Source organism: Scyliorhinus canicula, chromosome 9 (assembly GCF_902713615.1).
Source record: "Scyliorhinus canicula chromosome 9, sScyCan1.1, whole genome shotgun sequence".
Lineage (NCBI taxonomy): Eukaryota > Metazoa > Chordata > Chondrichthyes > Carcharhiniformes > Scyliorhinidae > Scyliorhinus > Scyliorhinus canicula.
Window position 1 is genome coordinate 16,991,448 of NC_052154.1, and position 21,165 is coordinate 17,012,612.

General features: G+C 45.3%; 1 protein-coding gene across 9 annotated transcripts in view; it reads left to right on the top strand.

Moving 5' to 3' along the window:
• Positions 1-7,601, top strand: part of gse1 (Gse1 coiled-coil protein) — a 663,550-nt gene extending 655,949 nt beyond the window's left edge. For all 9 annotated transcript variants that reach the window (XM_038806274.1, XM_038806276.1, XM_038806275.1 and 6 more), the window contains one exon: positions 1,358-7,601. In XM_038806274.1, the coding sequence (XP_038662202.1) occupies positions 1,358-1,492 (135 nt within the window). In that variant the 3' untranslated portion in view covers positions 1,493-7,601. The remainder of the gene's footprint in view (positions 1-1,357) is intronic.
• Positions 7,602-21,165: the final 13,564 nt, after the last annotated feature.

The window sequence follows — 21,165 nt, forward strand, 5'->3', positions numbered from 1 at the left end:
TAAATTGGGAGGCATTAATGTTCTTGTGCTATTTTAGCACAGGGCTAAATCGCTGGCTTTTAAAGCAGACCAAGGCAGGCCAGCAGCACGGTTCAGTTCCCGAACAGGGGGGGGGGGAATGTGGTGACTAGAGGCTTTTCACAGTAACTTCATTTGACGTCTACTTGTGACAATAAGCGATTTTCATTTTAATTTCTAGTATCTAAATCGATTGGCTGGCCACTCCCATGGTTTCAGCATGTGAATGTCCCGTGCCCATCTCCAATTTAAAGGGTGGGCTGTGGTCTTATCTCGTTGATCCCCTGCAGTCCCCGAGTTCATGGTGGTCCCACACTGGTACTAAGTAGGAATTTCCAGGATGGTGACAATGAGGGAACCATTAAACAGCCTGAGTCAGAATAATGTGTTAACGGTTCCAGGAGTACTTCTGCATTTCTCATTTCACAGAATTGTTACCGCTCAGGAGGCGACCATTCAGCTCACTGTGTGTCTGCCAGCTCTCCAAATGAGCATCACGACTTGGTACTTTTCACCGAACCCCTGCCTTTTGTTTCTATTCAAATAATCATCTAATGCCCTCTTGAATGCCTCAACTGAATCTGCCTCTTTCGTTCAGTGTATTTCAGACCCGAACCACTCGGTGTGTGAAAAGATTTTTTCTGTGCTCTCACATTCTTGACTTTTTACGAGCGGGATCAGTTCCTGCCTATGTAATCTTGTCCAGCCACCTCATAATTTTGAATATTTCTAACAAATCTCCTCTTAGCCTTCTTCCATCAGGCAGGAGATACAGAAGTCTGAGAACACGCACGAACAGACTCAAAAACAGCTTCTTCCCCGCTGTCACCAGACTCCTAAATAACCCTCTTATGGACTGACCTCATTAACACTGCACCCCGATATGATTCACCCGATGCCGGTGCTTATGTAGTTGTATTGTATACCTTGTGTTGCCCTATTATGTATTTTCTTTTATTCCCTTTTCTTCCCATGTACTTAATGATCTGTTGAGCTGCTCGCAGAAAAATAGTTTTCACTGTACCTCGGTACACGTGACAATAAACCAATCCAATCCAATCCAACCTTCTCTCCAAGGAGAACAGTCCCAACCTCCCGATCTATTATCCTAACTGAAGTTTCACAACCCTGGAAGCATTCTTGGAAACTTAAGTTTTTGTTCAAAACCTGAAAGTAAACCAAGTGTTGGGCATATTTCAAAAAAAACTCCTGATTGCATGAACTAGTGTAGGAATACGGCAGAAGTTAAATAACTTTAAAGAATTTATGGTCAAGCAACTTCTGAAAGGTGATTAGGATTGTTGGTTATAATGTGCTTCTGGTTCTCTTTGAAATGCAGGAACTTTTGGCTCAGAAACAGAAACTTGCCTCAGAAAGGGAACGGTTCCAATCCGAACTGGACCATTTAAGAAAGTGCCTTGCACTGCCATCGATGCACTGGTCTAGAAGCTACTTCAAGTTCTACCCAAGGTGACACCCCTGTTAGTTCGGCCATGGCATAGAGAAACTATTTTATTATCCTGGTATTTAATATTCCCATTGGAATCGATACTCTAGGCAAGACCTAAGGAAATGTGCCACATATGAAGCAAAGAGTAAATGGATAATCAACCTTTTTTGAATGAACATTGCAATGCAACTGAAACAAGACTTCTGGATCTATTTTTACATAAATTTGCTTAAGGACACCTTTTTTTTTCAGCCTCTTTGAATATCTTGATTATTTGCCGTTTCCCCCACCCTTCCCCTGACCCCTGTTAAAAGGACAATTTGCTTTTTAGAGTGGGGGAGACCTAATTCTAACCTCCGGAGCCAACACTAATACATCCACAATGTACATGCGTTGACTGGACAGTTTCTCTGTACTGCTTTGCTCGAGTGGCTCATCACAGCAGCGTGAGCGGGAAGTGATAACCGTCGGATACTCGCACAGATGCCTGTAGCCCAAAAGACAAGCAACAGAAAAGCCGAATTGCTTGAATAAGTCGGGGATGCTGACCGCGTGTGATTGAAGGACCTTGCTCTCAACCTCTCCTCACAGAAGCCCCTCTGCGAATCCATCTGCTGCAATCCCTGGAAATCTCCAGCCCACTCCCCACGCACCCTGCAAAGACCCGCTCCAACCCAGGTTGGGGGGAAAAAAAAACACCCAAAAACACTGGCTCTCCTTCAGACCCCTTGTATTACAACTGAACCAGGCCACAGTACAATAGTTCAAGACTCGCTCAGACGATGAGGCTTTTTTTTTTAAACAGAAAAAATGCACTTACGGCAATTGAAGGTACCTTTTAAACCAGAGTCTTTTAAATCGCAGAGATGCATGCTACAGAGCTGAGTTTGTGCATTTAAAACAAAACAATAGACTACAGCCTGAAGGGCAGGGTTTTTAAAAAATTAAAATAAATAAAAAGGATTTTTCACAAAAGAGGTGCTTTACCTTGTACTGTATATAAATGAAAACAGATTTTGTATGTTTTTATTACTTTAATTATTGTTATTAAAGCTTGCCATTTTTAATATGTTTCTGCTTTGGCAAATATCTTGCTTTTAGTGTTCGTACTGCTGCTGGTCAGGACAAAAAAAAATTGAAGTGTTTTTTTTTAATTCCAGAAAAATGAAAACGAAGTCGTTTTCACTGGTGCATGCGCTGTACTCTAATTTTCGTGTAGCACCAGTTTAAGATTCCTGTACAAGTGGGTGCGAAGCCTCTGCCATTCCCACCCCCCCCTCACCCCGCTTCCCCCTTTCCTCCCTCCCTGTTATTTATACGTGCTTGAGTCAGACGAGCACCTCTGGCGACTTGTGGCTGTATCAGCTGCTTTATGTTTTCTCCTATTGTACTGTAACTTTTTCGTACCTAATTGCACTTGCCTATTATGGCCGCTCAATCCCCTCCATGTACAATGGAAAAGGAATGCCCCCATTTACACTTGGAAAGTTAGCCCTCGTTGAAACTGGAAGACGTGTACATGTTGGGAAAGTTTCCCATCGGAGGCGCACTCGTGAAAAAAGCCACTTGGTTCTCCTTGTCCAATGGTGCATTTTAAAGATGAGAAACAACTTTTTAATGTTCCTCCTTTTTTCACATCAAGCTGTAGAGCAGTGCCAGAGATGGTGGAGTTGTTCGTTCCATCTACATCCTGGTACCCCCCCTCCCTCGGCTACACGATTGGACCAGAAGTGTCTTTATAACGGGCCTGGGTTAAGAGAATGATGTACTGTGAGATCAATGACCCATTATATCGTAAGCAGCACCTCTAAATTGCCTTTCCCTTAATAAGAGATCAGGGTAGGCTACCATCGTGACAGTCACAAACAAAAACATTCTTTGGAAACCCCTAAAATGAGGACATCAAATATAACGTTCTGAGGAAGGGGGGGGAATTAAAACATTTATCAACGTTCTCCGGTGCATTTTTCAAATTCTCCTCCCATGCAAGATGTAAACAGTGCCACTTTTTATTCAAGGTTGGCTTTTTAACCTTCAGCCTTTCTTCACAGAGGGACAGTGTAATAAAGGGATGGAATATTTCAATATATCTGTTGCCATTCATTCAAAACCGGTGACCCTGCAAATGGGTCCACTTGTCTGCAAAGATTTCATGCTTTAGTCCAGTGTGGGTGCAGCTTTCAGCAGTATTTCTCACCAGAGAAGTTTTCAAAACACATAGTATTCAGAGTCTCTGTCTTAGGGATACGACTTTCCCCCCTGAGGGAGATTAGGCCCTCCCGAGGCCCACACAGAAGATTTGTTAGTACGTCTACAAGAATCGAAGAAACACATCCCCCTTATTTTAGCTAGTGCCGTTTTGAAAAGAGAAATAATGCGAATGGTTAATCCGGTATTCTGTCACAATTTGACTTGGCCAACAACAATATACCTTTTAAAGCACCAAAGGGTTATTTGGTATCCCTGTTTCCCCTAACCTCAGCGTATAAAGACTGCAGGGGGAGGAGGAGAGTGATGGGACTTTAGTAGTCCTGTTTCCCCTCTTCCCCCACCCCTCCCAGTAATTTCTGACCATACCTTGATTAAAAGATGTAGCCAACAGCGTTCTGAATGATTTGTGCTTTTCCTTCATGTTAATGGGTCACTAAGAGGTTAAAGGAGACAAGAATCGGATGCCCTAAGTGCTGAGAGACTACAGAGAGTTTTTATTTGGGACTCGTAAGTGTGAAGTTAATTGTACCTGGGCGTGCTGCTGCCAAATCACTTGGAGGTTTGAACCCTAGTGTCAGATTGCAGCATTTCCTGAATAGGTCTTGTGCCATACGTTGCTCCTATTGTATTTGCAGGGAGAGCTCTGCACATTACCAGTCTTCCACTGCAAACAATCCAGACACTCCATTGATGATCTGTGATGGGGAGATAATATGTTAAACCACCAACAGATTCTCTTTTATTCATTAGGCTTGACCCACTTGTAAAGATAGAACGGATCCAATTCACCATGTGGCACTGTCCTTCTCCATGTGATACTGAGCCGCATGCAGTCGAAGGGTTTTTGATTAATGTACGACTCCCATGCTGGGCCTGGAGCAGGAACCCAACTAGTGTCCTGAGTGAGGGGAAATCAGCCTGGGTTCCTGCCCTAGATCACTCTTACCCTCAGGGTAAATGTGGGAGAGAATGTTGGGCAAGGATAGAAGCTGAGCTCCCCATACAGCATAAAACTCTTTAACACTCACTTACACAACAGGAAGATAAACCTGAGTGAAGTACTGGGTGGTGGCTGGCAACCAATGGGACCATAGCATAGCCCATCAATGCTTGTGGGTATGGCAGGGAAAGACAAGACCATTCTCACTGCTTGTCACCGTTAGAAGTTGAAGTCTAGATGGTACTAATGTTCTTCACTGGTGCAGGTAATGGAGTTTCTTTGAATAACCTACAAATATTGGGTGGAAATTCTGTGATGGATAGACACGATTTTCCTCTGGGTGCTTTGTACTGTACAACAAAGACACGTGCTCGCCCACACATTCCACTTATGAGATTTGATTGTATTTGCTGCAACTAGAAGCTTTTGACAAATCCCACTTTTATTCAAAGCCATTTGCAGGTACCCGCCTTAGTGACTATGAGAGGTGCCTTCTCACCTGCCATGTGTCACCAGTCAAGCATACTGATGCACTGGGGCTCTATTGCTGGCATTGTCACCATCCCTGCAAATCCCAGCGAATGCAACCAGTAATATCAACAAGTTGGTTTCTCTCTTATGTTATCAACCATTTACCTTGGCTGTGGAGATGCCGGCGTTGGACTGGGGTGAGCACAGTAAGAAGTCTTACAACACCAGGTTAAAGTCCAACAGGTTTGTTTCAAACACAAGCTTTCGGAGCACTGCTCCTTCACCTGAGGAAGGAGCTGCGCTCTGAAAGCTTGTGTTTGAAACAAACCTGTTGGACTTTAACCTGGTGTTGTAAGACTTCTTACTTGGCTGTCAAAGCACCGATAGACCAACATGCAGAAACTGCCATCACTGTCAGTGTGGCTAAATTATATGATGCAATACTTCCATAAGTTATTGCTTGACAAAAATTATCCAAAGACTGCAAAACAACTACAAGGGCTTAAGGTGTATGTTTTCAATACATGTTGGAGTCCTCTTGTAATACTTGGTGCCACCAGTACCCTATTGCTAACTGAATGCCTTTTACCCTGCACGGACTGACATTTAACTGGTTCATCATCCCAAGTAATCGCCAATGCTTCTTCAATTTGATCTTTAACTGCTGCAAAATGTGTCTTCCCATCAAGTTTCCTCCCTCCTAACTAGAACTACCCCAAATCAATGACTTTCTTCCTAATGACTCAACGCTGACCAGTGTATGTCTAACTTGGCAGGCTGTGACTCTTAGCATCTCTACTGTTTCCCCAGATCATTGAATGATCAGAAGCTGCTCAGCACCACAGGCCAACCCAATGAGTGAGAACTTGGTCTCCAAACACCATTGAGACTCAGTCACTTTCGCCAAACTTAACAATTAAATCAAATCTGAATGCCTTTACCACAGGAAAACTGAATTGTTTTTGTAAAAAAAAAAGACAGTCGCAAACATTTCTCCAATTCTGAATAGCAGTAGTCAGTATTTGCCATTAAAACTGCTAATGATGATCAAACTGTGTGTGGCCACTCACTTGGGAAGGCTAACATATTCACCTTGTAAGCAGAGGTTCATTAGCCAGGCATTTGAGTATAAAGGACTTTTGGTTAGGGAACACGCAACACATTTTACACTCACTCGTTAGCAGCCTAAGGTGTGCTGGTATCTTCCGTACTTTTGCAGTTACTGTTCAAGCTCTCCAATTGAATTGGGGTTTAGACTGAAGTGTAACTGCCTGACTTGACAACCAAATCCTTATTGTGTAACAGATATGAAAATACTAGCTGAAAATTAAAACAATCTGTCCCTTTGAAATGGGGGTAGCTAAAGGATCTGCTGGGTTTTTCCAAATTTGATTTCTAAGGGACAACATCACCTTTAAGCTGGCGTTTTGCAAGACTCACTGAGGTTACGATGCCATCTCCCTTTAATGACATAGCACAGGTGCCATCTTCAGTTGGAGTAGAAATTGGCTGTGATTGTACCGCTGTTTGTAGTGGTGAGCATTTGATGAGGGAATTCATCTCCATTCCCACCCCATGTTTTTAAAAAAAAAACAAAACCCCAAGGACAGAGATTTGTGAGGGGAAGATGAGGTCAATTTAAAGAAGATTGCCAATGTTCTTTATAAACTTAAATGAAAAGCGAGCAATTCCGGTCAATGCTCTAACCAGCTTCTTCTAACTGCATATTTATCTTGAGTGCCGCAATATAGTCTTGTTGAGACCAATTGTGATTCATCTTCCAAGAGATGGTACAAAATTTAATGAAGTGCTCTACAATAACAACTGCCAATGGCACCAAGTAGATGCCTCCTCAGCCTCAGACCGATGAAGCAATGTTTCACTGGACAGTGCTATGTCTGCCCAGCCCCCAATCTCTATTTAATGCAGTTTGCCATCCAAGTGCTGCAACCAGGCTGTGAGAAATGCCCATGGGCAGTGGGAACGCCAGTTTCCCAGCAACAAGCAGTAACCGGCGGCGGCAAAATCACTTGACGTCCTACCTTTGGCCTCAAACCCGGCAGGGACTGAGGTCGTGCACGAGAGAGTTGGCCAACAATAGTGTACATCTTGTAGCCATGATCCCTGCTTTGCAGTCATCTGACCCACTGCTAATAACCCACCTCCCTGCGTTGCATACCTGCTACTCACGAACAGATTTGTCTTTCTAGGTCATCGTTACTATAAATCTGCCACTGGTTAGATTGGACTTTGGGTCTGCACTTCTGTTACAGCCTGTGCACATTTGATACATCATTTTCTTTCAAGGGAGAAGATGAGATCTCTACTATAATTGGGGGGGCAGGTGGGGCAGGGGGGGAGGGGTTGATGCTGTGAAAATTATGTTTTAAGTGTATTGTTTGGATTTATTGTAATGTAATATATTATTTGTTGAATGTAGTAATTAGGTATTTATGAATATATTGCTGTAATTTCTGACAAAAATCCAAAATAAAATCATGTACAGAGTGATAAATGTGTGGGGTTGTTTTTGAATTTTTGCAAAACATCCAATCCCAGAGTTGGATATCTGTAGGTTTAAGCCCTCACTCCAAAGATTTAAGATCTAAAGTGACACTTTAGTGCAGTAACGTAAAAACAGAGGAATTAGGAGCCAAAGTAGGAATTCAGCCATTCAATCAGATCATGGCTGATCTCTCCCTGGTCCCAAATCTAGCTCCCTGCCTGTTCCCCATATCCCTTCAACCCATTTGTAAATCAGAAATATATCTATCTCCTTCTTGAAACTATTTAATGACTCAAACTCCACCGCACTATGGGCCGGCGAGTTCCACAAATCCACCACCCTCTGCGAGAAGTAATTCCTCCTCATCTCAGTTTTAAATCTACCATCTCTCAGCCTATATCTGTGACCTCTCATTCTAGATTGGCCCATAAGGGGGAACATTTGATCTACGTTTATTTTATCAATCCCTCTTAGAATTTTATATACCTCGATCAGATCTCTCAAACTCCAGCAAATATAAATGGTTCAATCGCCTCATACGTCAACCCTTTCATCCCCAAAATCAATCTGGTGAACCTCCTCTGAACTGCCTCCAATGCCACCACATCCTTCCTCAAATAAAGAGATCAAAACTGGACACAATACTCCAGATGTCTCACCAACACCATATACAGTTCCAACAACCAACACTTCTCTACTTTTATAATCCAGTCGGTTTGCAATAAATGCTAAAAATTACATGCTGGACCTGCATACTGACTTTCTGCCGTTCATGAACAAAGACAACCAGATCCCTCTGTCCAGATGCATTTCGAATCTGTTTCCCCTTTAGATAATAATTTGCCTTTCTATTTTTTCGGGTAAAATGGATGACCTCACGCTTATCCACATTGAAGTCCATCTGCCAAATTTTGGTCCATTCTCCTGGCTCTTCTATATCTGTCTGTAAACTCGTTATCTCCACTTCACTGCCTGCTTTCCCACCTATTTCAGTATCATAAGGGATACTGCGCTGTTGGAGATGCTAACTTTTAAATCAAATGTTAAACCGAGATCCCATCTGTCAACAATACCAAATCTCTCCCATCTTTTTAATAAGGAATTGGTAATTAGGAGTGGGTGGCCTTTGGATGTTTTTGCATTTATCTTTGAAGGCACTCTGGGTTTTGGCTAACCATCTCATCCAAAAGACAGCATCTCCGACAGTGCAGCTCTCCCTCAGCACAGCTTAGGATTGGTATTCAAGTCCGCAGTGTGGAGCTTGAACACATGGGCTTCCGACTCCGAGGCATGAGTGCCATAAACCGAGCCACGGCTGGCACCCTCGGGAGACACCAGTTCACCACCACCACCTTCCCCAGCGAAATTAGGGATGGGCAATAAATGCTGAGCTAGCCAGCAACACCCACAATCCGGGAACAAATAAATGAAAACAAAAAACACTGCGTAAACCAAGGTTCTGCTGAATTTATAGCGACAGACAGGGAGACTCGACAGCAAGTATTTATACTTGGTGAAGCTGATGGTGACCACATTAAATAATATATGGGCGTTTCCCAATACTTAATCCAAGTGTCGTCGTGTCGCCCAAATGTTTGGCAAATAACAAAAAAGCATTTTTACATTAGTTAATTTTAAACATTTCAGCGTTCGTGAGCTAGACTGGAAAAGTATTTTTCTACTTGACACCACTAATCATTAGTGTTATTCTTCGGGATCTCACTTCCACCACCAGAAAAACCATGTTTGCTGCTAGCTCTAAACTCTGTGCAGGGGGGGGGGGGGGGGGGCGGCGGCACAGTGGTTAGCATTGCTGCCTATGGCGCTGAGGACCTGGGTTCGAATCCCGGCCCTGGGTCACTGTCCGTGTGAAGTTTGCACGTTCTCCCCGTGTCTGCGTGGGTTTCACCCCCACAACCCAAAGATGTGCAGGTTAGCTGGATTGGCCATGCTAAATTGCCCCTTAATTGGAAAAAATAATTGGGTACTCTAAATTTAAAAAAATATTTGTGCAGGGTTAAACTTGCTGACACATGACCAGCAATGTTCTATAGCCCCTCACATAAAGGGAAGATCTCCCAGGTGTAAGCCATAGGCAATGAGTGTTGGCTGCCCAATTGACCAATCCCAGTGAAAAACCCACTCCAGCCCAGGCCCGTTACCCCCCCCCCTCCCCCCCCCCCCCCACCCCCCAGGAGCCATTTGATCACTATTTTCTATTTGGACAGGAAGAAACTTGAGTAGTTTGTGCACCAGTTTGTAATAAGTGTTTCTGCCTCACTTAGCTATCATGCAAGGGGGCTGAAGAGGAAAATCCTTCTCCCACCCCACTCCCACCATTCCCCTCAAATTTTCCCAGAGAGGTCACGGGATAATAATCGGGACCATGAATCCTAGCGCATCCTCAAAAAGAAAATCCCTGGCCTGTTGTGCACTTGATACTAAATGTTTCCCAACATGAGCCAATGCTTTCCAAAAACAAGGAAGCAAACTTGAAAACGGAAAACAATTACTGGGGCGTTGACTCGTTGCATGCAGTACTGATCACTTTTATTCCCTCAGCTTTTCTTTCAAGTTCTCGATTCTGTCTCAGTCACAGATGTTTTCAGCTTTGCAACTTATTTCTCAATCGTGGCTTCCTGGTCTACCTTTTACAACATTCTTCAAAAAATAAATTTAGAGTACCCAATTCATTTTTTCCGATTAAGGGGCAATTTAGCACGGCCAATCCACCTACCCTGCACATCTTTAGGGTTGTGGTGGCGAAACCCACACAAACACGGGGAGATTGTGCAAATTCCACACGGACAGTGACCCAGAGCTGGGATCGAACCTGGGACCTCGGTGCCGTGAGGCAGCAGTGCTAACCACTTCGCCACCGCGCTGCCCCCCTTTTACAACATTAACAGATCCATTCACACTTTTTTTTTAAATTAATGACTTTGGGTTTTAACAATTCTCGCAATGACATCTCCGGTAGCATTGTGGATAGCACAATCGCTTCACAGCTCCAGGGTCCCAGGTTCGATTCCGGCTTGGGTCACTGTCTGTGCGGAGTCTGCACATCCTCCCCGTGTGTGCGTGGGTTTCCTCTGGGTGCTCCGGTTTCCTCCCACAGTCCAAAGATGTGCAAGTTAGGTGGATTGGACATGATAAATTGCCCTTAGTGTCCAAAATTGCCCTTAGTGTTGGGTGGGGTTACTGGGTTATGGGGATAGGGTGGAGGTGTTGACCTTGGGTAGGGTGCTCTTTCTAGGAGCTGGTGCAGACTTGATGTGCCGAATGGCCTCTTTCTGCACTGTAAATTCTATGATCTATAATCAGCTGATCAGAAAATAATCTGCAAGACAATTTTTTTTCTGGGCTGTCTTTCTGCGTTCTCAATAATCTTGTAATTGAATTTCAGCGAACTGTTTTCCCAGAAGATTCACCTTTTACCTGTTGGCAGTATTTCCACGTGTAAATGCTGATTCCTGAGTGCAAAGCAGGTGATTAAGAGCATCTGTACAGCTCAGACTTTCTGTTTTGTAATCATTTTGGTTAAGCTAGTGATAAAATAAGCAAATACTGTTAATTTTTCAGTAATGTGTTTGCAATAAAGCTATTATTTTGTGTTGATGATATTGAGATGTTCAGTCCTTTTAATTTTTTTTCCTCTCCTAAGGTCTCTTTTTTTGAAATGATCAAACCAGGTGAATGGTACGAGTTCACAATGTCAGACACCATCATGGTCAAAGAGAACAAAGCAGGTGACAGAATTAAATCAGTAGCGTAGAGACTGCACATGGTACTGAAGGCTGTGTAGTTGCTCAGTCGGGTACACGAATGGCTAGAAGACGTCACGGAAATTAGGATAAATGGTGGCACAGTGGTTAGCACTGATGCCTCACAGTGCCAGGGACCCAGGTTCGATTCCCGGCTTGGGCCACTGTCTGTGCGGAGTCTGCACGTTCTCCCCGTGTCTGCGTGGGTTTCCTCCGGGTGCTCCGGTTTCCTCCCATAGTCCAAAGATGTGCAGGTTAATCTGGAGATAGGGCGGGCAATTGGGCCGAGGTGGGTGCTCTTTCAGAGGGTCAGTGCAAACTCGATGGGGCGAATGGCTTCCTTCTGCATTCTATGTGTTGCTTTGTGGATGTTTTCTAATTCAAGGATTTGGGTGCTAAGCAGACTTCAAATTAGGAGCAGGAGTAGGCCTTCCAGCGTGTTCCGCTATTCAATAAAAATTTATAGTACCGAATTCATTTTTTTTTTCAATTAAGGGGCAATTTAGCGTGGCCAATCCACCTAGCTTGCACATCTTTTAGGTTGTGGGGGTGAAACCTATGCAAACATGGGGAGAATGTGCAAACTCCACACGGACAGTGACCCAGAGCTGGGATCGAACCTGGGACCTTGGCGCCGTGAGGCGGTAGTGCTAACCCACTGCGCCACCGTGCTGCCCTAGATCATGGATGATTGTGGTCTCTGCTCCACTTTGCTATCTGTCCTCCTCCACGTCCCGCCCCGGCATAACCCTTGACTCACCTGTCAAAAATGTCTAACTCTGCCCCCGAGGACTACCCCCGCCGACTTACCTGCCAGGTCCCACCGTGTGGGGCCATGCATAACCCACGCCGGTGGGACTGGCCAAAAACATCCCTAAATGCCTTGCGAAGGTGGTAATGAGCCGCCTTTTGAATGGCGACAGTCCATGTGGTATAGGTACACCCACACTGCTGTTAGGGAGGGAGTTCCAGGATTTCGACCCAGCCGCAGTGAAGGAGCTGAAGGAACAGTGATATATTTCTAAGCCAGGGTGGTGTGTGGCTTGGCCGGGAACTTGCACATGTGGGTTAGTCCACATGTTTTAAATATTGTGTTAAGCTCTGAGCACCCTGATGTAAGAATGATAAATATTACATAAGGGAATTTCTGGAAACCTTTAAAGTTATGAAAGAGTTTGATAGGGTAAGCCTAGGGAAGTTTCCACTTCTCAGGAAGTTCAAAAGTGGCATGCATAAAAAGAAAAGAGTTACAGATAAATCAAAAATGGACTTCAGGAGAAATATCTTAAACCAGAGAGTGGAGCATAAGGAAATGATATTGTTTCATTGGGTCAATTGGTCTGTTACTGTTTTGTAATTCCAATTAATATCAAAGCAAGCAGTTATTTGGTAGCACAGAACTTGAGTATTGCTGAAAAGACATGCTGTCGAAGTTTTTAATCTTGCACTCATCAGAACAATTCATAAGAATACCAGATGTAAAAGGAACAATAATTTATAGTACATGAGAAGAGAGTGCTGATTGGCTGGAAAGTGGATCCTGACTGGTCAAGGCACTACATTGAGGACACGTTCCCTTGACTTGCGTTGACTTTAGTGTTCTGTTTGACAACATATTGTTTACCTTTTTTAAAATAAATTTAGAGTACCCAATTATTTTTTTTTCCAATTGAGGGGCAATTTAGCGTGGCCAATCCACCTAACCTGCACATCTTTGGGTTGTGGGGGTGAAACCCACGCAGACACGGGGAGAATGTGCAAACTCCACACGGATAGTGACCCAGAGCTGGGATTTGAACCCGGGTCCTCAGCACTGCAGTCCCAGTGCTAACCACTGCGCCACATGCCACCCTTCATATTGTTGACCTTTTGATATACAATCATTTTTTAACCAGGAAACTGTTTCTTGATTTCTTTTATATTAGCATATACGTAGACCAGTTGTGGTGAGGCTCTGTGTGTGGCATTTGTTCGTAGGAGGAAAATGGAACATTGAGGTGCAAGAACCTAAGACCGAAGACAACAAAAGAACTGTGCAGTGTCGACAAAGAGAAAGGCACAATGTTTTCAGAGAGGAGTGCAATGGGTATTTTAGCCAAGACAAAATTTTGCTAGAGTTAGCAAATTAAAATGAATTAAATTGCAGTGTTGCTTGCATCAGGTGAAAGATACAGTATCCCCCTGTTAAGTCTAAAAAAGACACTTAATTCGCTCAGCTTTGGAGGCTGATAACAGTGTTGGAAATAACAAAGCTTTGTTGTTTCAAGCATGGCTTTGGGATTCCTGCAAGGTGGCCCAGCCAAGAGACAACTGGGGAAGGAACGGTGAACCCACTGACTTGGATTGGGAAGGACAGAGTACCTCAGACTAATTGAATGGGCTAAGAACGCGTCTTACTTTGTATAGCACAGGGCCAGAGGCAAAAAGCAGCATTCTTTCTTTCTGGTTGTATCACAGCTTGGTATGGAGCCTGCTCTGTCCAAGACCGCAGGAAACTACAAAAGGTCGTGAATGTAGCCCAGTCCATCACGCAAACCAGCCTCCCATCCATTGACTCTATCTATCATTCCCGCTGCCTCAGAAAGGCAGCCAGCATAATTAAGGGCCCTGAACATACTCTCTTCCACCTTCTTCTGTCAGGAAAAGAGACCAAAGTTTGAGGTCACATACCAACCGACTCAAGAACAGCTTCTTCCCTACTGCCATCAGACTTTTGAATGGACCTACCTCGTATTAAGTTGATCTTTTCTCTACACCTTGCTATAACTGTAACATATTCTGCAGTCTCTGCTTCCTTCCCTATGGACGCTATGCATTGTTTGTAGAGCATGCAAGAAACAATACTTTTCACTGTATACTAATACATGTGACAATAATAAATCAAATCAATCACAAAAATGGCTGAAGCTGGAATTTTCCAGGTCCACCCATTGGCAGGTTCTTCTGGCCCCAGCAAAGTCAATGGGCGTTTGAATGGCTCACTGCATCTGCTGTGGAGGAGAGGTTCCGGCCATAACATTGTGGTTAGGATGACCCGGTCAGTCGCCCAGAAGTCGTGAACAGAGGACTCGCCGGCCAGTTGACCACCGAAACGGATTCCGGCTCTCAGGGAAGAACTGGCATTATCTTGAGCGCATAATATCATTTATTCGTTTGAAAAAGGTGTACCACATTTAATAACAGTATTCAAATTGTAGCACGCAATTGATAGCCAGAGCAAAAGCTAGAACATTTAGTCCAGGTAGACGGTCATACAGTTCTTACATGGTACCAGTATACCCTCCTAGAGGTACAAAATGGCCTAATATGCTTTAAAATTAAACAGTCAGATGTTGCAATAGGGAAATGCATGAGATGGTTTACTGAAATCAATAGGCCTTTTCCACTTATATCTATTTGTAGCAGCAAATTACATGCATCTCAGCAATAGCAATTATCAATTATAAAATGAATGGACTATTCTAATAAGAAAGTTCCATTTGTATAAAATTTGCCAAAGTCCAAATTCTTGAAGAAGGCTCTGGTGACATACAACACCAGCGAATGCCCGGAGTTACACAATACAGGATTGCTTTAAATGGAGGACCCTCGGCAACGTCTTGTTGAAAAGAAAATAAGATTTTTCACTGCAATGTACCCAACAAGAAGCAAGACATCTGGCTTTTTTCACGAGTGATGTGCAATGTTTGGGTTATAGGCTGCTGTTTGGCAAAGCGAGTGATCTCCATCTGTTTCTAATTTGACCCTGAGAAATTTGCCTAACTGTTTCCATAGACTGTTACGAGTGCCGGCATCCGATGTGAATGTTCCTCATTAGGACAGTGTGGTTGTTGTTATAAATAACTTCATAAACCTTCAATGCCAGTACAATTTGGCAAAGCAATTAATAAAGCGAATAGATTGATGGTACAGATGCACCTGGCAAAGGTGAGTAGGCCTTTTAGACCACACATGGTCAGGCTATGCTTAATTAAATATTCATGTCAGAAGTTAAAGATATACAGCATTGGTAGGGAGGTGCAGAATGAGCAACAAGACTGACCTCAGGTGATTCACAAAGGAAATGGATTTTGTTCATGCGGAGGGCAGGTTAGAGGCCTGGGGGGAGACCTTTGGGGGAAGGGGGCAGGAGTGAAGGGGGGGGGGGAGGTGTAGGTGAGAAGCTTTTGGAAGGGGAGGGGTGCAAATTGAAGGTCTGAGGAGTGGCAAAATCGGAGGTCCCAGATGGGGAGGTTGGAGCTTGTGAGGAGAAATCAGAGGCCTCGGAGAGTGTGGGAGGAGCATTGGAGGCCAGACGGAAAAGGCTGGTGGTCAGGGGCCTGATTATAGGGGGTCTTCTGGCTGGATCCAGAAGGTGGGTTTATAGGCACGCCATTTCGTCACCTGCCAATTCTTCATAGAATCCCTACAATGAAGATGGAGACCATTTGGCCCATCGGGTCTGCACCGACCCTCCAAAAGAGCACCCTACCTTGGTCCACTCCCCGACCCTATCCCCGTAACCCTACACATTGATCGTGGCCAATCAACCTAATCTGCAGATCCAGGGGTATTCAGTATTTAGAAAGAGCAGTAAAAATGAAAAGGCGGTGGGGTTGCATTGCTGGTTAAAGAGGAAATCAATGCAATCGTGAGGAAGGATATCAGCTTTGCCAAACGGGAATCTATGTGGGTCGAGCTAAGAAACACCAAGGGGCAAAATACGTTGGCGGGTTTTGTATATAGACCTCTAAACTATAGTGGTGATGTTGGGAGTGGCATTAAACTGGAAATTAGAGACACGTAAAGGAACATCTGTAATTATGTGTGATTCTAATCTACAGATAGATTGGGCAAATTAAATTAGTCGCAATACCATAGAGGATGAACACCTGGAGTGTATACGGGATGGTTTACTGGACCAATACATAGACGAATCAACTGGAGAACAGGCCATCCTAGACTGGGTACTGTGTATTGAGAACGGAATCATTGGCAATCGAGTTGTGCGAGATACTCTTGGGGACGAGCGACCATAATATGACAGAATTTTTCATCTGCTACAACCGAATGCCATTTGGCATAATCTCGGCATCAGAAATATATCACCGCATCATGGAACAGATGATGGAAGGAACAGACGGGGTTCGTATCTACGTTGATGATGTCATAATCTGGACTTCAACTCCGGAGGAACAACCCAGATCACCTACCGGTACTACAAAAGGGTCAACAGCTTTGTGACAGTCAGAAACAGCACTGTGACGCACATGCCATCGATCTGGATGCCCTATCCCCAGCAGACACCGTCAGGATCAAAACACCTGATGGCGGGTGGTCTGCCCCAGCTGTCATCATTCGGCAAGCCGCGCCCAGATCCTATGTGAGAAAAACGGCTGACAGCACCATCGTTCGACAAAATTGAAGGGCCCTTCGGAAAATCATACGCCCACAACCAATTCCCCCTCCACTTCCGTCTGTTGAAGCTCCATCTCAAGACACCACAAACCACAATTCCACCAATCGTGACTCCCACAAGCGGTGGCAGCACCACAAGAGGGCACCACACGACCACTATAAAAGGACAAGGCACACAGGTCCTGCCCCTTTCCACCGACAGAAACCTAGAGAGCAAGAGGTGTGTGGTTAGCAGCACCGTCACACCATTACATGTGGTCTGGAGCAAGTTCATATCATTAGTAGAGTGTACTGTGTTACTAGAGTCCAGATTCGTAGAGTGTAGAACTCATTTAGGAGCTTTGTTAAACGCTCAATAAATACGCTCAACTGACCTCAAGGTCTGGAGTATTCTTCAACAATGCCTACACCAAGTAGCGGCTTATGTTACTCATAACAACACATTGCTGACCTCCATCCTTGTAGGATTCGCCGCCGGGTAATCAGAGTGGCGAAGGCCACAACATCGCCCCTCCCCCCCCCCCCCCCTCTCCCGTCCTGTAGCCCCCACTCCCCCTGGAGTGGCTCCGAAACACCAAAATCCAGCAGCAATGTGCACAATCGGCGCCATCCACATCCTCACAATCTCTTGCAGTATCTCGAAAATCGATGTCCAGGATCCACCTTGGGCAAGACCAGAACATATGGACATGATTCACATGAGCACCTCTCATATATGTCCTCCAGCTTGGTAAAGAACCCACTCAAGCGAGCCTGAGTCATACGGGTTCTGTGCAACACCTTAAACTGTATCAGGCTCAGCCTGGCACAGGATGATGTCAAACTCACTCGGTGCATAATTGCATAATTTCATTCAAGCCCTTCCCCTCCTCACCTCCGCTAAGCTCTATCCTCAGCTCCTCCTCCCATTTCCTTTTTTAAAATAAATTTAGAATACCCAATTCATTTTTTACTAATTAAGGGGGGCAGCATGGTAGCATGGTGGTTAGCATAAATGCTTCACAGCTCCAGGGTCCCAGGTTCGATTCCCGGCTGGGTCACTGTCTGTGTGGAGTCTGCACGTCCTACCCGTGTGTGCGTGGGTTTCCTCCAGGTGCTCCGGTTTCCTCCCACAGTCCAAAGATGTGCAGGTTAGGTGGATTGGGCATGCTAAATTGCCCGTAGTGTCCTAAATAAGTAAGGTTAAGGGGGGGTTGTTGGGTTACGGGTATAGGGTGGATACGTGGGTTTGAGTAGGGTGATCATTGCTCAGCACAACATCGAGGGCCGAAGGCCCTGTTCTGTGCTGTACTGTTCTATGTTCTATGTTCTAAGGGGCAATTTAGCATGACCAATTCACCTACCCTGCACATCTTTGGGTTGTGGGGGCAAAACCTCCTCCCATTTCCACCCGCAAATATCTGCAACCTTCCCTTCCCCCAGCTCATCCAGAATTAATTAATTTATCCAGTAACTATACAGCTGAGGGAATGAGGGGACGTTCCTTACGTATGAAATCCCGCACTGTATGTACCCAAATTCACTCTTCCTTGGAAGCTGGTACTTCTGCAACTCTTCCAGCATCGCGACCCTCCATTCTACAAACAGATCCTTTACCCGTTCTACCCCTTCCCAATGCTAACAACTGTACGTCATGTCTATTGCTGCTGGTATGAACCTATGATGCCCACATATTGGCGCCAGTACCGACAAATCTACCACTCCAACTTGCCGTCTCAGCTGGTTCCATATCTTGAGGGACGACACCGTGTCTGGGCTATTGGCATACCTACCCGGGGAGAAGGAGAAGGAGGGCCTTTGCCAGGGCCCGTAAGCACACCCCCACACAGGAGGCGTCGGCCGCCCGTACCCATTGTCTACCCCGCCACTGTCGCAGCTTCTCCACATTTGCCACCCAATAGTAATATAGCAGGTTTGGGAGAGACAGCCCCCCCACCCACCATCCTCTCTGCAAAAAAACCCTCAGAATCCTGGGCTCCTTACCTACCCACACAAATTCCGAGATTAGCTTATCTACCTTTCAAAAGAACGTCTTTGAAAGGAATATCGGAAGGGACTGGAAAACAAATAAAAACCTCAGGAGAATGTTCATCTTCATGGTCTGCACTCTCCCCTCTAAGGATAGTGACAGGGCATCCCACCTCTTCAAATTCCCTTTTACCGCCTGTACCAAATTGGCCAAGTTCCACTTGTGCATCGTGGCCCTGTCATGGGCCATCTGAATTCCCAGATACCGAAACCTGGTTTTGGCCGGCTTAAATAGCAGGGCTCCCAAATTAGCACTCCTCCCCTGGCCTTTCATTGGGAGAAGAAACAAAAACTTTTTAAGTACAACTTCTACTGATCACGAAATAATGCAATTAATTGTCAAACACCAAACAAAATGGGCATTATCTTAGCCAACTAAATGCCATGGATAATAAATTATCTGCCTTGCAATGTCCTCCAGGGTTCTTGCACAGCTAAAAGTGTAAAATCTTCTGAACAAAATCCACATAAGTGATTAGACATTTTGTGGAGATAAATTAATCTTGCAGCCTTATCTACATGGTGGATTCTCTGAATAAAATTACACAGAGGGCCAGGTTACACTGAAGCCATGTGAAAGTCTTTGATGTGGAGAACTGAGAGAGAAGAGAAAAATTAACTTTCAAAATGGGAGGAGTGATTGATCACCATCCTTGAACGCTGTAAAGCACCCAATTGAATTATGACAACTTGGTGAATCACAAAGGGATACAGAATTTTACTTTCAAATTTCAATATAAGGTTATTTTTTTTCCCCACCAAACAATTAGCACTGTTACAAAGAAAATAAACTCTCTCACTTGCACTGTGTGTTATCCCATCTAGCAGCAACGTCTTAAAGCACTTCACATACAATGGATAACTTTTAAGTGTAGTCATGGTTCGAGGCACGGGGCGGCCACTTTGTACAACAACAGCTTTACGATGAAAGCTCGACAGGAGGTTATGAGGTGAACGACTAGTTAATCTGTTGGATGTGTTATTGGTTGAGGAAGAAATGTTGGTTAAGGAGACCATAAGTATTCCCTGCTTTTCCAATAGCGTCATGGTAGTCACGGCGCCGAGGTCAGTCCCGATCCCGGTTCGATCCCGGCCCTGGGTCACTGTCCGTGTGGAGTTTGCACATTCTCCCCGTGTCTGCGTGGGCTTTGCCCCCACAACCCAAAGATGTGCAGGTTAGATGGATTGGCCACTCTAAATTGCCCCTTAATTGGAAAAAATGAATTGGGTGCTCTAAATTTATTTTAAAAAATAATGTCATTGCAGGGAGATAGGTTTAATGCTTCATCTGAAGGATGACACCTCTGATAATCTCTGATAATTTCTGGTAGGGCTTCTGGCGGGGAAGACAGCGGTCAGGGTGGAGGAGCTCCTGGGGGGGAATAAAGTTGCGTCCCGCTCCTCGCCAAGAACTTGCATCCAAGCACGCAAATTCATCCGTTTGGGCCCCCGCATCAAGAGAGTGGGGGCGAAGAAGGACCCGGACTCCAAAGCGCATTAAAGTGGGAGACCTGGGCACTTGGGAGCGGAGCGATCCCCCCCCCCCACCCCCCGCACGGCAGGAGGACGCGGGGCAAGAGGAGCAGCGGCCCAGACCAAAGTGGGGACTGAGCGAGGACCAAGCCAGCAGCAAAGACCAACTACCTGAGGGACCGCTTTAGGTGGGAGACCAGGCCCCAGCACGAGGGAATGAGAGTAGCGGAGAAGGGAGAGCAAGCGAGAGGAGTGCAGAGTAGGATGGGGGAAGAGCAGGCAGAAAACCGCAGTGGCTGGGCAGGGGAGAAGCGAGGCTGTAACTCCCGAGAAGGGGGTCCCTGAACTAGCCAGAAAGTTGGCGCCGGGGACATGCAACAAAGCAGGGCCGCAGCGCGCCCCCAACAGGGAGGAAGGTGATAGGCGGGGTAAGGGGGGGGGTGGTTTGGGGGGGGACACCACTCAACAGAGATGGGAGAGCAAACGAGATAGGAACAGGGGAAAGAGGTGTGGTGAATGTAACTCCGTAATTCACACTGTATTGTATATACATGAGACCATGCATTTGTAAGCGCAGTTGCGTTGCCTGACCACTAGGGGGAGTAGCGCTGGGAATGCTTAGGAGTTTGTACAGGGCTCCACCCTAGGCTCCGCCCATGACTCCTCCCCCTAGACTGCTGTATAAATGCCAATGCTCAGAGCCAGTCGTTCAGTTCATCGAGAGTTCAACGTGGAACAGGCTGGCTCTGTTGTAAGTAGATTAAAACCACTGTTCATATCTTAAAGCACGTGTCTAATGAATTGATGGTTCCATCAAGAGGTACAAGAGAGGGGTATACAGGAGAGGGGAGGAAAGGGAGAGAAAGGGAGAGACCGAGGGGGGGGGGGGAGACACGGGGAGGGAGGG